At 32.4% G+C, this 16,367-nt stretch overlaps 1 protein-coding gene across 1 annotated transcript in view; it reads left to right on the forward strand.

Moving 5' to 3' along the window:
• Positions 1–16,367, forward strand: part of LOC107446607 (cell adhesion molecule 3) — a 124,768-nt gene that overhangs the window by 93,614 nt on the left and 14,787 nt on the right. The window contains exon 3 of the mRNA XM_016061299.4: positions 2,215–2,435. Coding sequence (XP_015916785.1) covers positions 2,215–2,435 — 221 coding nt within the window. The remainder of the gene's footprint in view (positions 1–2,214; positions 2,436–16,367) is intronic.

Below are 16,367 nucleotides of genomic sequence, written 5' to 3' on the forward strand. Positions count from 1 at the left end.
AGAACTAATTGTTTTTTTTAAGAACATTTTTTTTAATTTTTTTTTTGTAGTCAACATACGAAAGATAGCTTATACATTATGTTTTGTAAAGAAATATTGATAATATGTAAATTCATTAATACCCTTTTTAATTGCGTGTAATTAAAATCGCTTCTGTTATGTTTTTTTTAATAATTTTGTTTTGTCAAAATATTACTCAAGACAAATGTTCATAAAAAAATTTAGCACAAACTTATATAAATAAAATTATGAATCCTGAAACTGTTTCTAACAACATTTGTTATAGAAATTATGTATGACCAATGATTTAAATGAAATTACTTAAAGCACATTGCAGTGAAAGGCACTGTGAACATTTAAATCAGCCCGAGAAAGGTTTAAATTAATTAATTTGTAAAGTTCTAAATTTTGAAATGTTATTTTTCTAAAGCTATTTATTTGGGTTTATAATAAGTATGTTTTTATGAAAAGTACTAGATAATCGTATAATAGACGCAGTATTCTCTAGGTATTGTCATTTCAATAAAATAACTTTACATTTCCATCTCAAAGATTTCCTTTATAAGAATTCAAAGCAGCCTGACAAAATAAATTCAATGCGGTCAAAGGAAACAAAATTCCTAGTGACATATTTCAGAACTTAGAGCAAAATCAGCACATTTTAGATGTTCTCAGCAAGTGACTGTTTCGAATATATATCCACATAATATTCTTTTATACGAATTTTATTATTTATATGAATTTTATTATTTACGTGTATAAAATAATTTTTGACAAATAATTTAGAGCTGGAGTATGACGTTAACTAAGGGGCGCGATGAATGTTTGACGTGAGTATGATGTGTAAATCGAATCATAAAAGCAGATTAAAGAAATAGTTTACAATTATTATAGAGTTTGTAGGTATTATAGAAGATAAATGAATAAGATGTGGCACATTAATCGTATTTAAAAGCAATATATAGGATTTTCCGTCAAGAGTTGCCAAAACTCCTAATTTGATTGATGTTTTAACATCAGAAACTTTATGTAATTTAACATAAATTGATGAATTCCCGTTCTTCATGTGATGTAAAATAAATATAAAACGATTAATAAATCAGTGATAATTAACACTACGCAATCATGCACTAAGCTGAAAGCCTTACCCCATACTGGAAGGAATTTCTAGGAAAAAATGGGCAAATAACAATTTATTTAATTGTTATTTAATTAATAGTTATTTCCCCATATTCAAACAAAGCAATGAAATAACCATAACTAATAGTGCACCCAAACTTTTAACTGTGAGAAATACCGTTTATTAGCCAATTTCATTTAATACGGTTGAAAAACCGAAATTTTATCGCACAAACTATGCCCACCTAAAAATAATAATACTTAGTTCCTTGCAGCTAGTTACATTTTATAGCCGAGCGAGCAAGTTTGTCAATATCATGATCCACAGAATGGGGGTTCGAACCTCAGCGTCGACACCACAATATTTCCTCAATTCCTTTCAACACATAACGATTTTATAATGTCCTGTAACTCCCTAATTTGTAACCCTGGACTATTTAAATACGATACTCTCATTCACGCATAGATGGCAGCACCATAAAGAGGCTTATCACAAAGAAGTCTAGTATTTCCCATCTCTTACGATAGGTAACTTTATATTCCTTGGGTAAAACAACCAGATAAACTAATTGAAATACATTCCATGGTTTATTTGAAAACACACAACTTAATCACAACCTAACTCTAATGCTCCTTATCTACCGAAAAATGAACGCCTTATTTTAAACCAATGAGCAAAATTCATTTTTCAAACGTTCCTTTTGAATCGACTAATTGAAAGTTTTGAATGATTTTTTAGATCAGGGCCTAAAATTCCTCCTGCATTCGTTAAACGAATTTCAGGAACTTAGCACAGATGATACTAAGGAATAAAATGGAAGTATGAAAGAGAGACGCACATAAACTCTTCCTTTAGTTGTAATTGATTAACACAAGGTTGCACTGATAATGTAAACACTTCATTTGCTTCATTAGGTATAAAGGCAGAAAAATCGATAATATCTTACAATTATTATTGATTTAAATAGCAGTCTTACAATTATTATTAATTTAAATATATTACCAGTCAGTCTTAACTCTCATTTTAAAAAAAGGAAACTCTAATTCGTAGCTTAAGTTTGTAATTTATTTTTCTTCCCAATTTCTTTTTTGCAGTACTACCTTTAAGCAGCGTGCTGTGCTTGAAGATTAGTAGCTTCGAAGTACCGGATCTACTGGTCCCAGGTGATTCTGCCTACCTAACTTGTCTTTACGATTTAGGAGGAGAAAAGCTCTATTCCGTAAAGTGGTACAAAAACGATCAAGAATTTTACAGGTTCTTCCCTTCCCTCAACCCACAATATATGGCATTTGAAGCTCCAGGAATTTATGTAGATGTAAGTTCTTCTTATTTTCCTTTTTTTCTTTATTTTTAATGTTTTAACTATAGCTGCATATTAACACCATATAGGACAGCATAAAAATAATATTAAAAGTTGATAAATTAACGCATCTTAGCAATCTCTTTTAAAACATTTAAGTTTTTCTCTCAGCAACGAAATATATCTCAGAATTCTCAGCAAATATATTTTAGAGTGCTCTTTCAGAGCAATTTCAAACATTCTCTTCGTTGTGAAGTAATTATTTGATTTGAAGATTTGCTTTAGAATATTGAAAGGAAATTTTAGGAGTTCCAAATAAAGATTCAAAATTTTACATCCATTAACATTTGAAATAAATAGCACTGCTAAATTCCTTTGATAGCACGAGTTTCGGCAAAAATAATATTTTTCACACTATCTTTGGGTTATTTGTACGTAAAATGTCCAATTGATAGTCTGATTCAATTCAAGAACGTTCCTAAAAAACTGCTTAATATTTATTTAATTCTGAGTTTTGCTTACCCCTAAATGGTGTGGAGAAACATTAACTGTAAAATGAAAATTAAAGAATAATTAAAGCTTTAAGAAATCAATGTTATCTTTATGCTATTCATGAATACAATGTCGAATTTATAGTTTAATAAGTCCCTTCAGGAACACTTCAATTTGTCTACAAGACAGCTTTTCAGTTTAACTCTGATTTGTTGCTTTTTCAGAACTATGAAAGAGGAAGATAAATTTGAAAGACAAAGTAAATTTAAGAAAACCTGTAAAACAATCTTCTATTTGTTATTCTTGTTACATGTTATTCTAGTATAAAGTGTCAAATTCATAGTTCTATAATTCCATTCAGGAACGCTTCAACATGACTTTAGGGACTGTTTTTCAGATAAATTGTGATTTTTTTTTCCGAACTGCGATAGAGGAAGATATAGTTTTATGTCCGACTATCAATTACAAACAGTAGTAATTTCAAACAATTGCTATCCATCTGCAGCTAAAATATTTGCACAAAATAGAACTTATTTAGTATAATTTCAGTTTAAAATTTATAAAATGATAGTTTTATTCATGCTTTTTCTATTTTTGATTCTAAATAAATAGAGACTAAGATGCGAAAAACGTTATTTTAACGTTTTGGCAAGATATAATTATGCATTGATACGCTGATTGAAAGATTTCTAAATTTCTTAATTCGACTTCTAGTAATTTTTTTAAAAAATATATTTAATACTTGTTTTGTGACTTCTCATATTTATCTTTAAAAAAATATATTCTTAAAAATTAAAATTTACCTCGAATTCAAACATTTTATTCTGTAAACTGAATTAGAAGTTTCCAAATATATTTTACATTTCTTATTTATTTTTTGAAAATAAAAACTTTTCTCTCAGTTAAAAACATAGCTCAAAAAATATTAAATTCACTGCATAAAAAGATACGAAAATAAAATGATACAGTTTTAAATTTCACGCAGGTGTGAATTCGAACAAAAAATGATTGTTCAGTGGCATATATCGAGTTTCAAAGAAAAAACTAAAACAAACAACCCCCTTGAGAAATAGTTCTTGCATGCGAAACATACCACGTATTTTAAGCATTTATTTAATTTTTTTTTAACTTTTTTACTTCTCTTAGAGTCTCTAGAGAACGTGTTTAACGAATACTACTCTTCGAAATAAGGATAAAAATAATAGTAAAATTTCGTGGTTGTTTCATATTAAACTCAGTATTGCTTATTAGAGTTTTTTTTATACTCTGCTTTCATTTTAAAAAAATTTTAAACATTTTGAACAATTAAATTTATCAGTTCCAAAAATAGTGATCTATTTTCTATTTTTCAAAAAAAAAGTCTGGAGGAATAATTTTCTAAATATAATTAAGATATTTCGTTCTTTTAACAGTTTCACACTGAATGTTAATATATTCTTATAAGTTATTGTTATAAGTTATCCTTTCTGTTTCAGATTATTTTTGAAGTAACATAATACTGCTCATATATTAACTTACTTTTTCTTTGAGGGCTTGTGCTTAGTTGTTAATAAACAAGTTATTATTTTTTTTTCAAAATACGGTTTTGAAACTTGTTAGTGGCACAAACAGATGGTCTTTTTTTATTTTAGTTTGTGCATTTATTTTATTTTTTGTGTAATAACTTGGTAAGTCTATGTTTATTTAGGAAAAAGCATTGGAAAAATTTTCACCTTCGAAAATAGTATTTGCTTTTTCAAGGAAAAAATCTAAAGGAAACTAAAATTTAAGCCTTTAGGTACTACTTTGATCTTTAATGGGAGACACGACACGTTCTCTGATTACTACCACTCCCCATTGGCGGCAATCATGAAATGTTCTCTGGGTACTACTACAGCCCATTGGTCACTTCTATAAAAAAGTTCTCGGGGTACTATCGTTGGACGTAAGTAGCATCTATGACACGTTCTCTGAGTACTACAGCCCTCTCAGAGGGTGAGGTAAACTCTGGGAGTCACGCCCCCAGTGTACCGAGTATAATGTGAGAAGAAGTCTAGCTTCTCCGATACGAAGCAGGGGCCAGCAAGGTCCCTCTGTAAGACAAGAAAAGCGCCAAAGTTTTCTTGAGCCGACGCATGCGCACATCTTTCATCCATCATAGCGTAGACTTGTTTAACAACAAATAGTTGGTTAACAACATAGTAGACTTGTTTAACAACAAATTTTTCGCCATCTTTAAAGTGACTGCTTAAAGTGACATCTTTAAGTGACCGATATCTATTTAAATTATACACCTATGTTAAACTAATAAATTATGTTTATTTTTTAATGAATTCGTCACAAGTAAATATTTTCCTTGTTTAATAAGTAAACCTTTTTCAAAACCATATAAGTCTGTAAAGAACAAAAGCAGACGGCGTTTAAGTAACCTTTCATTAGCTGTTTACATGAGTGGGGAAAGACAAGGAGAAAGGTGTTTGTTGGGAGAGGAGAGGAATAGGGTTGCTTACGGGGTAAGGACGGAGAGAACCTCTGTAAGGAGGCAGGTTGTTTTCCTAGCAATACTTCCACACCTCGATGGAGGTAACCGTTACCTCCGGAACAGGTTTACATGGGGGCCTATGAGAGCTGGTCTTCTTAGTGATCCGTCCTCCCTTCGTTTTCCTCTCCCTTTACTCATACTTTCTCCTTTCTCTTACCATTTGTCGTGGTTGCCAAATTTACTATGGAGGACTTTTTGTCTGTGTTCGATTACCATCTCGTTGTATCGGACCCTGATGGGAAAAGAAAACCCACGTGTTCGCCATGCCGGGAGACCTGTGTCCCTGAAAAAAGAGATCTCATCAGCTGAGGGACATCTTGGCTTTAAACGGAGGATTTTTATTTTAATTTTATAATAGTCGTTTAACAGACGACCCAGATTTATGACTACCATTGTTCAACACCGTATCCTTGTAATTTTAAACCCAATCCAGAAGACAAGGGAACTTTTGAGTCAAGTATTGGGAGAAGTTTCCGTTTGTGGAGGACTTTGTTAGTGGAACTAACCCGTTTTTGCGTTACTTAGAGAGGAGAACCATAAGGAACTCCCACGATTAGCATGACGGTAAAGGGACTCTAGCCCATAAGTCATCTACCACTGAGGATATTTTTCGTCAACAGTGTGTTCGGTGAGAGCAGAGGGCAAAATTGGTATCGACTAGCTATCGCTGGGATTCCCGGGTCACCTCACTCCAATGACCCGAATTTGGGTCACGTCACAGAGAGGCGAGGGCTCTATCCCCTGAGCCTCCACAGCTTAAGCCGAAGATTGTTTTAGATTACAACAAAACAGAATGAATAGTTTAGAAATGTTTTTTAAACACGATAAATGCCTCTCCAGTCACAGATGGTTGACGCAATCCAAATTAAAAGTTTAATGTCAGTCACGCTTGAGTTTTCTATGCATGCCATAAAACATGCTTTTGCGGCTTATGTTGCCATACAGTGCTCTTGAAGAGATTTTTACTTACCACGAATGTATGACCACGGGCAGAACGTATGACCACGGGCACCGAAAGAGTTAAAAAAAAAACCTCCCAAACAAAATTCTACTTTTAAGGTAGTTAAAATCTGAGATATTAATTTCCTACTTAATGACAACTGCCTTTAAAATTCTGAAATGAAATAACTACACATTTATTAAAATGTATTGCTTGGTACTAATCAAAAATCTCAAATAGTAGAAATCATTGCGTTATTTAGTTACAAGGAAACTGCAAAGGTTATTTCTTAACGTCCCTACAATATTACAATAACGTATGCAATAATAATTGCATCACTCAACAATATTTATAAATTTTTAGCAATATAACCCAGAACATCGAGAAACATGANTAATATCATATATATATATATATATACATATATGCAGAAAAGTAGATGAAATCAACTTTCCCCAAGTTTTAATACTTTTACATAAATATTAAAGAGGTAGAAAAATTTATGCCACGGTGTTAAATATCAAAATTAAAATGTTGAATGGAGACTATAATGAAACTATAACCATTTAAAATGAAATCAGAAATTATTGTGTGACTTTAGAAAGTAAAACCACTATTTTCTTTATTTTTTTTCATTTTTTCTCTCGATTTTTTCTGTTTAATTTTATTAGCAAATATATCTTTGATAAAAAAAAAAACTTTTTTATTTACTTTACTTTGACTTTTAAGTATCTTACCAATTTCTATTCAGTTAAGGTTCAAAAGATTTATTTGACTTCAAATATGTTAAATAAATTGGGAGTTACTGCCAAATATAAATGAATATCATTAACATGCAAGAAGCCTCTCTTTTCGGCAAACTATTCTAAAAGACTACATATTTGGCAATCTACTCAAGCATACTTAAAGGAGATTACGAACGAAGAAAAATCGCTTCAAATAAACCGAATTTATTTTTTAACTTAACCTAAAATTTGTTCAAGAATTTATATGTATTTATTATCACACAAGTTATCATAAGAAATGAGAAGTAATGAAATACTCAATCATACTGAAAACTCGTCCAAAATAGTTTTTTTTATTTGTGACTGTAATGACCTCCAGTTTCCTTATCATTAATCAAACTTTATTTAAAGTTTCCCAAATTGCACTTTTTTTGGATACTTTTAGAAATTGTTGTTGCTCATTCACAGGAAAATAAATTGAAGCTTAAAATTTTTTCTGCAACGTAAGCATTAATGAATATATCTTGAGCAAACTAGAATTTCTATTTGTATACCATTTACTTACTTCTTTTTAAGCTATAGTTGACAGAAATATATGGGATGAGTTATTTTCCTTCTTACAAAAATACGCAGAACATAATTTTAAAGTAAGCTGCATCAAAATGTTTTTACAGCTTTTTTTTCTAAGAAAGCAAAATGTTTCGAAATGTTACCTTTACAATCTATGTATGCATACATTTTTATAAAAGCCTTGAGTGATTTTTTTTATTGTTTTAGTTTAATAAACATGCATTTCTTCAATAATTAAATTTGATAAACATCTTTCAAAAAGCCGAATAAATCATTTAAAAATCGGAAATTTAAGGACTTACTGCAATATTTAGCATGCAAGAAAATTAAACTAGCAAGAATGTCTATAAAATGTTTCGTAATCAATGTTACGTTTCGTAAAAATCAACCGGAATGCAACAAAAAATAATTAAATTATGCAACATGATGAATTGAAAAAATCAACTTTAAAGATTACCTTAATTCAATAAAAAAAGTACTCGATGCAGATAAAATAAATTTTTACCAATATCGTTAAAAGATAATTCCTTAACTTTATACATGTTGTAATGTATTTATATCTGTTTTATTATCTGCTATTTTAAAATCGTCCAGTTTCAAAAGTTTGCAAAATTTTAAATCTTAAATTATTGATTGTTTTTCTCATTTCGAGTGAAATATTGATTATTAGGTGAATACTCGTCCTTTGTGTAGAGTAAAACAGGAAAATAAACAATAAATTAGTATTGATAAACTACACTACGAAATTATAAGCAAAACTGATAGGCATATACCGAGACAATTAATAAAGTTTAAGTGATTCCATCTATATTATTTTCCTTTAATTTAATTTTTATTTTATTCTTAATTTTGTCTCGGTGGTTTTACGTTATGAAATTAAACAAAACACGTTTTTAGTAGTTCATCCCATCAAAATAGAGATTAACTGCATTCAGCATCACTTAGCATGATGCTATTGCTCGAAGCTGACGAATTTTTGAAGAATTCTGTCACACCCGTTTATAGGGAGACCCATTCACACATCGATTAATTCATCCACACATCGTAATTTTGACCTGAACCAGAGAAGGAATCAATCTCAGTACCCGCAAGGATATAATTTGTTACGGGAACATGGAGGATTTTGTGATCCGACAGATTTAACGTGCACCAGTCACTTTTTACTACACGGGGAGTCTTCGACTGGTTGAATTCGAACTCCCATTCTCACTAACGGGAGTCCAGCGCCCTGCCAACCAGGCTATCCTGGCAAAGTTGCAACTTATTACCAAGATAATTTAATCATCATTGGCGTTAATAATAGTTTGGCGATTTGTTACGTTTCTCCTAAACGAATTAGTTTTATCATTTTTCGCTAATTTTGCTTTCCCTAAAATAACTTTTTCTTTTTTTTTCAGTAACAGTTAATTATAAATTATTTAGTTTTATAGAAACACGTTTTAAAAGTATAACTCTAAACGAAATAATTACATGGTATCAAGTAATTTATTATATTTTTACGGGGACATAGTCTGCCTTTCAAGCCACTTTCAAATTAGTCATTTGGCTTTTCTGACATAACGAATAAAAAATTATTAAATATTAAAGAACATGCAATAAACTTTTTTTTTTCATTAAATATAGTTATAAGCTCTCAAACGTCACTAATATCACACAAAAAATTGAATCATCTACAGTTTAATTTAAAATGGTTTGTAATGCTTAACCAATGAGAAAAGCTTTACTAAACGAACTACTTGATCGGTTCTGTTGTTCATTTACGTAGCACTAGAGCTGCACAATGGGCTATTGGCGACGGTCTGGGAAACATCCCTGAGGATGATCCGAAGACATGCCATCACAATTTTGATCCTCTGCAGAGGGGACGGCACTCCCTCTTCGGTAGCCCGACGATCTGCACGCGAAGTCGAGCACTTTACGGTAGAACAGTTTAACGAGGACCAATACCGCACACCCTCGGTACCTACGCAGACTGATCCAAGTGGTCACCCACCCGCACACTGACCGCAGTCAGTGATGCTTGACTTCGGTGATCTGCTGGGAACCGTGTCTTAACGATCAGTCCAATGTGGTACACAAACTACCTGAAAACTTGGGATTGATAACTCAATTTGCCCCTTGAAGCCGCTATCCAAATTTCAGAATAAAAGAATCAAAGGTTCTTTAGTTTTGAGAGAGACACGTCCACAGACAGACAGAAACAAATTTATTTTATTATTATAGATAATTGCAATTATTAACTACTAAAAAAATTCATATGGCAAATAAAAATTCAATTATAATTAACTATAAATTCATTTTTATTTAATTGCAAACAGATTGTCCTAAATTTTTCGCAGAGTCTTTAAACTATTTTTGAGACATTAAATACCAGATTTTTAATTATAATAGCGAGGAAATATGCTTAGAAATTAACAAAAAGAAGTCAATCCTGTTTCAGAATAATGCCAAACTGCGAAAATAATCTTTTCTTGTTTTCTGTACATAGACAATTAGTCGTCAGAACCAGTCAGAAATTATAATTTTTGGACATTTATATATATGAAAAAAAAACCCGACCAGGTGGCCGAGTGGTTAGCGTGCCTGACTGCGGAGCCGATGGTTGCGGGTTCGAATCCCGCTCAGGGCATGGATGCTTCTTTCTCTCTGCGTTCATTGTCCTTTCTCCTTTGATTGTGTGAATATGACCACCCTATAAACGGGTTTGTGGTTGTGTGACGTGGGCGACGCTGCTCCACCGCCGTGGCTTCGCCACAGGTGCCCACTGGGTAAAGAGAAGAAAGTAGCACTTCTGGCACTCNATTAGAATATTCTACTGTGAAAATTCAGAGCCGGATAAGCCAAAAACGAAATGGGATTTTCTTATTAGTTTTCCAATTGTTGCAAATATTAATATTTTAATGAATTAGTATTGAAAGAACCAATTTAAAAAAATTTCACCACAACTTATAAACGTTAAAGGTCAGATAGAGATATGATCATGCTCTAACGAAAAATTTTATTTGTTTTTAAAATATCAGCTTTAGTTTGCTGTCACTGATAAATGTATTTCACAAAAAAACTCAAATGTTGAAGGGTTACATAATAGGCATTAAGTATACTAATACAGATATAAAGTATTTTAATGATATATTTGTTGACTATGCCGGGAAGGTGGCCAAGCGGTTAGCGTGCTTGACAGCGAAGCCAATGGCTGCGGGTTCATATCCCGCTCGGGAGTGGATGTTTCTCTATGTGTGTGGTCCTGCGTTGAGTGTATGTGTGAATGTGGGCCACCCTGAAAACGGGTATCTGTGGCAGTGCAACGTGGGTAATGTTGCTCGCCTCTGTGACTTAGATCGATAAGTTCAGTGCCTGCCATTAAAAAAAATAAACTTGTTATTTATTAAAACTTAACCATTACTGATCAGTTTTGATACAAATACTTTGGAAATAAGTGTTGCTTTACGGCCCCTTAAAAGGGATACGTACTGAAGGAAACTACTTTTTACTGGTAAATTTCGACTGTTATCAGTTGGCAGCGAGCAATAGCATCATGTTAAGTAATACTGAATACAGTTAATCTCTTTCCTAATGGGATTACTAAAAATGTGTTTTTCTCAATATAGTAACGTAAAGCCACCGGGAAGAGCACGAAATAATAATAATGAATGAAAAAATTATTATTTTAGCTTTATTAATTGTATATCTATCAATTATGTGCATGATTTCGTAGAGTTATTCAGTACTGATTTATTGATTATTTCTTTTTTTTCACTCCGTCCAAGAAACTGGTATTCAGCTAGTTTTATGTAAAATATGAATTTGATTTTTATGTATTCTCATATTGTGCAAAGATATTTCAATCCTAGATGAATATTTACAATATGTTGTTAACAATAAAAAAAATAATTATTTGCATGCATTCGTTACTTTATTATAAAACTATTCTGTGCAATATTTTGTATTAAGTAATTCCATATTTATTTCCTCGTTTAGTGTTATTTTTGCTTTAAGTATAAACAAAAGCAATTTTCTACACTGGAAATTTTAAAAATAAAAAATCATCGAGCAAAAAACTGAGTTTGAAAGAATATATCTAAGTTATGTATATTTCGCAGTCACAACCGATATAAAAAGAATTAAAAGGATAGTTCTAAAGTAACAAAATATAAACTGAAACTGACAGGTTTTTCAAAGCCCTGTTAATGCTAGATTAAGTTAAAGCAGATTTTTCAAAGCTTATTTTTCGATTAAAATCGAAATAAAAGTAGGCAAGAAAACGAATTAAAAAGAAATGCAACGCTTTTTTTTGTTTTGCTTTTTCAATCAATGTTATTTGAAATTAAAAACAAACATACTTTAATTTTCAGAAAATATAACGTTATTTTGTTACAACTATCTATTTAAATATTTTTAAAACCATTGCTCCTTTAAGAACATTTTCTAACAATTGTTTACGAACACATATTCATACAAATTAGAAACTTTAAGTGCTCCAACAAATCCGCATTTAATTTAATTTATTAAACTGAAATTATCTATTTGCACGGCCTAAACAGTGGAAACAGTCTCGATAAATTATTATATTCTAATTATGACATTTATATACGTTAATTACCTATTTACTAAAAGCGGTACTTAACTAGGGCTTTTGCCATTTATTGTTTTAATGCTAAATGCAAAATCAGAATAATTTCTCCATTATTATGACCATTTATATGAATTTAAGCTAGTATATGGTTGCTAGTTAATATAATTTAATGGTGATAGTCAGGAATAAAGTATTAAGCTGAATTACTTTCATACTAATTATTAATTAATATAATTAATTTCATAATGACTTTGAAGAATCATTTTGTTTAAGAATTGACGAGGGAAATGTCTACATTTTAGCTGCTAAAGCACTTATTCAAAAGTTTGAAATTTTGTTCAGAATGAAAATTTCAACCAATCCGAAACCTTTTACATTTGATGCTTTTACCTTAATCTGCTCATAAAATTTCTAAACAAAATCAACTTTCAAGTATTTGATAAAAAACAACTATTTAATTTTAACTAACTATTTTTTTTTCACTTATTATATCCAATAGCTAAATAAAAATGTAAAAAACTTAAAACAATGTTTAATAATTAAAAAATTGTAAAATTATGCACATAACTATAAAATGCAAGTTAACTTTTTAAAACAATTTTGTAAATGCCTGTTATATATATATATACAGATGGATGACAAAATAATACGAACACCTGTGAAAAAGTGTGACTTATTTCACACCTGCAGTACAGCCGCGCCACCTGCAACAGAAGTCTGTCACCTAGTGAGCGTGAAGAGGAAGCTATCAGTCTCTCAACATTAGTCACCTGTGTTGCATGAGTTTATCTAACTAGCTTTTATGAGGTGAAATGTCTGACCTGTCAGAATTCCAAAGAGGGATGATTGTTGGGGCGCGTTTAAGTGGAGCATCGGTGACAGAAACAGCAAACCTTTTGGGGTTTGCAAGAAGTACTGTATCAGCCGTTATGACAGCATACATGAAAGAAGGTAAGACGAAGTCTTTAAAGCAAAACAGTGGCCGAAAGTCAAAGCTTGATAATCGGATAGACGTGTCTTGCAGCGCGTAGTAGCTCAAAAATACAAGCAATCGTTATCGAGATAACATCAGACATGAACAGTCATCTTCAGGACCCCGTTTCAACAAGAACTGTTCAAAGAGAACTTCATGCAGCGAACATTTATGGGAGAGTGGCAATTCGTAAACCCTAGGTGAGAGCAACCAATGCTTTCAAGCGCAGTCAGTGGTGTAGAGGTCACAAAGGCTGGTCCCCACAGCAGTGGCAGCAGGTAATATGGTCCGATGAATCATCCTTCACCTTATTTCAGACCACCGGACGCGTTTATGTCTGGAGATCACCCAAAGAAACGTTTGATCCTGAAAGCCTCTTACCAAACTGTGAAACATGGAGGTGGTTCCATTATGATTTGGGGTGCGATATCTTGGCGTGGTCTTGGGCCACTAGTACGTCTGCATGGGAGAATCAAATCTATTGACTATCTAAGCGTTCTAGCGGATCATGTTCATCCTTTTGTACAGACTGTATTCCCTGGAGAGCGACCGATTTTTCAAGACGACAACGCCCCTATCTACACCGTTAGGTGCGTTCAAACATGGTTCGAAGAGCATGACAATGAAGTTGAACATCTCGTCTGGTCCCCTCAGTCTCCGGACTTAAATATTATTGAACATTTGTGGCAATATTTGGAGTCTAAACTTCGTTCCCTATTCCCACCTCCATCAAATCTTTTGGAATTAGAGGCCGCTTTGCAAGAGGAATGGCTTAATATTCCTTTAAACGTTGTCCATGACCTTTATGCATCGATCCCACGTCGTATTAAATCTGTAATTCAGTCAAAGGGTGGTCCAACTCCTTATTAATAAAGATTTTCTGACCTGTAGGACTGACGAGAAAAACTTCGACATATTGGAAGTTCGACTTACCGTTAGTTTCGGTTTTGGACTTTTAAAATATTGTCGGATTATTTGATTGATGCTTATTAATTACAAATCTTCTAAATGCTTACAATATTTAAGATCATTTTTCTCACAAGCCTCTTACGATAAGACTGTTTGAAGCACTTTATGATACCCTGGTCCATCGGCTGCAACTTTGCAGTTGTGTTTGGCGGGACAAGTTTACTGCTTACAAATTAGGTAGATAACTTATGCGTTGTGCATTTATCCATAAAAAGTATCACTTTTCTTTTTTTAGCTAAGAATTTCCGATCCAATTTTCTTACATAGTCTTCAAATAAAACTGATTTCATCCAGAACTTTTTGTTAGACTTCTAATCCAAAGAATACGTTTTTGCATTCTTGAAACATCGGGGATTTCGGTATTTTCCTCCAACTAGGACAGTCAAACGATCCTTGCTCATTTTACCCCCCGAGCAGTTTTCATCCTTAAACATAGTCTTATTTGGAAGAAAAATAAACCCATTTCATCAATATTGAAAACATCATTTTAACTGTATCCTTGAAGTAAATTTGGTAACGTTTCATTTAACCACTGTTCACATACTTCAAGAGGGACAGCTTTAGCTTCTCCATGAAGAGTGCGAAAGACATTGTGTGCGTGTTGCAAAGGAAGGGGCAAGATATCAGCTCCCAGGTTTTTCTTTTTGCTTTAAAAGATAAAAAAAAATCGAGTTAAAGGGAGTAAAATTCGAGTAATCGAGAATAATTAACATGAAATTGAAGATAAAAGGGTCGTACTTCATAAAAAAAATCGAGTTATAGTAATATTCGAGTTATCGTACTTCGAGTTATAGCGAATTGACTGTATATATATATATATATTGATTTCCTTTGTTTTTTCATAACTTTATTCAACCTGTTGTGAATAAATTTCTTACACATGAACATTCTTTATGAATGTATTACATCTCACAATCTAAATTTGTGGTAATGTAGGGAAAAAATGAATATACACCTGTATTTCTTTCGAATCATCATTGCGGATCTTTCGAATCATCATCTTACTTCGTCAAAAATAGCCAAGTAGCATAGCTATAGTGGAACTTTAGCAACCAAATCAACCCAATAACATATTTATGCTTAGATTATAGTATTTCACCACAACATGCAAAAAAAGGTTAATTTAGTTTTTGAACAATAGTTTAAATTTTTTATAATAATTCAATATTTCAAATTTATTGCTTTCTATTTTCCTTATCCCCAGTTTTTCCACTCAGTACATGTTTCAATAAAATCAGATTCTTGCAAGTGACTTCATCGTTGGTAAATCATGGCATTTGTCGACTCAGAAACCAATCAGGTTTGACAAACACGCGTGCCGCTCCCAGGGATCCAATTAAATCTGATTTAAATCGCATAGTTAGGCATAATCGCTTCACTTCTTCCTTAGTTGCGTGTACCAATTGAAACCAGTAAAGACAATACTTAATCATTAAATAACTAAAAATCATTAATTATTGGTACTTGCAACTCGAGAAGAAGTGAAATAATTATGCCTAACCAAGTGATTTAAATCAGTTTTAAATGGATACCTGTAAACGATATCACACGTGTGAGTGGAGCATGATTGGTTTCAGAATCAACAAATGCCACGATTTACCAACAATGACGTCACTTACAGTTATCATGGAAATCATCAATAAAATCCCTCCCAACGACATCAAAATATACTCTGATGGCAATAAAATGGATAGGCAGACAGGCAGTGGAGTGTTTATTGAAACACCTCGAGAGAGCTACACTCTTCATCAACGCAACCCCGTTTTTTGTTCCGTCTTTGGAAGCGAACTAATTGCAATCGACAGGAGACTAGAGAAAATGTTGAGTGAAGGGCACTTTGGAAATACTTGGATACTATCTGACAGCCGTAGTTCAATTCAACATCTCAAAAATTGGGCCCTCATTATAGATAAAACCAGTTTTTCGATCTTACAAAAAGTAAAGCTCATTTCCCAGCAGCATGAAGTCCACTTTCAATGCATCCTGTCCCACGTCGATATCCACGGAAACGAGTTGGCTGACACTCTTGCAAAGAAGGGATTAGACCATCCAGTCCCCTCCACCTCAGAGCTTATATACCTTGAACTTTTCGCAAGGCAAAAGGCCCGGAACAAACAAAAGTGGCTGCTTCCACCTATTCACTACTGGTATAAAGCAAAAAGACCAGGACTCTCTCTATCTCTT

Source organism: Parasteatoda tepidariorum, chromosome 5 (genome assembly GCF_043381705.1).
Source record: "Parasteatoda tepidariorum isolate YZ-2023 chromosome 5, CAS_Ptep_4.0, whole genome shotgun sequence".
Lineage (NCBI taxonomy): Eukaryota > Metazoa > Arthropoda > Arachnida > Araneae > Theridiidae > Parasteatoda > Parasteatoda tepidariorum.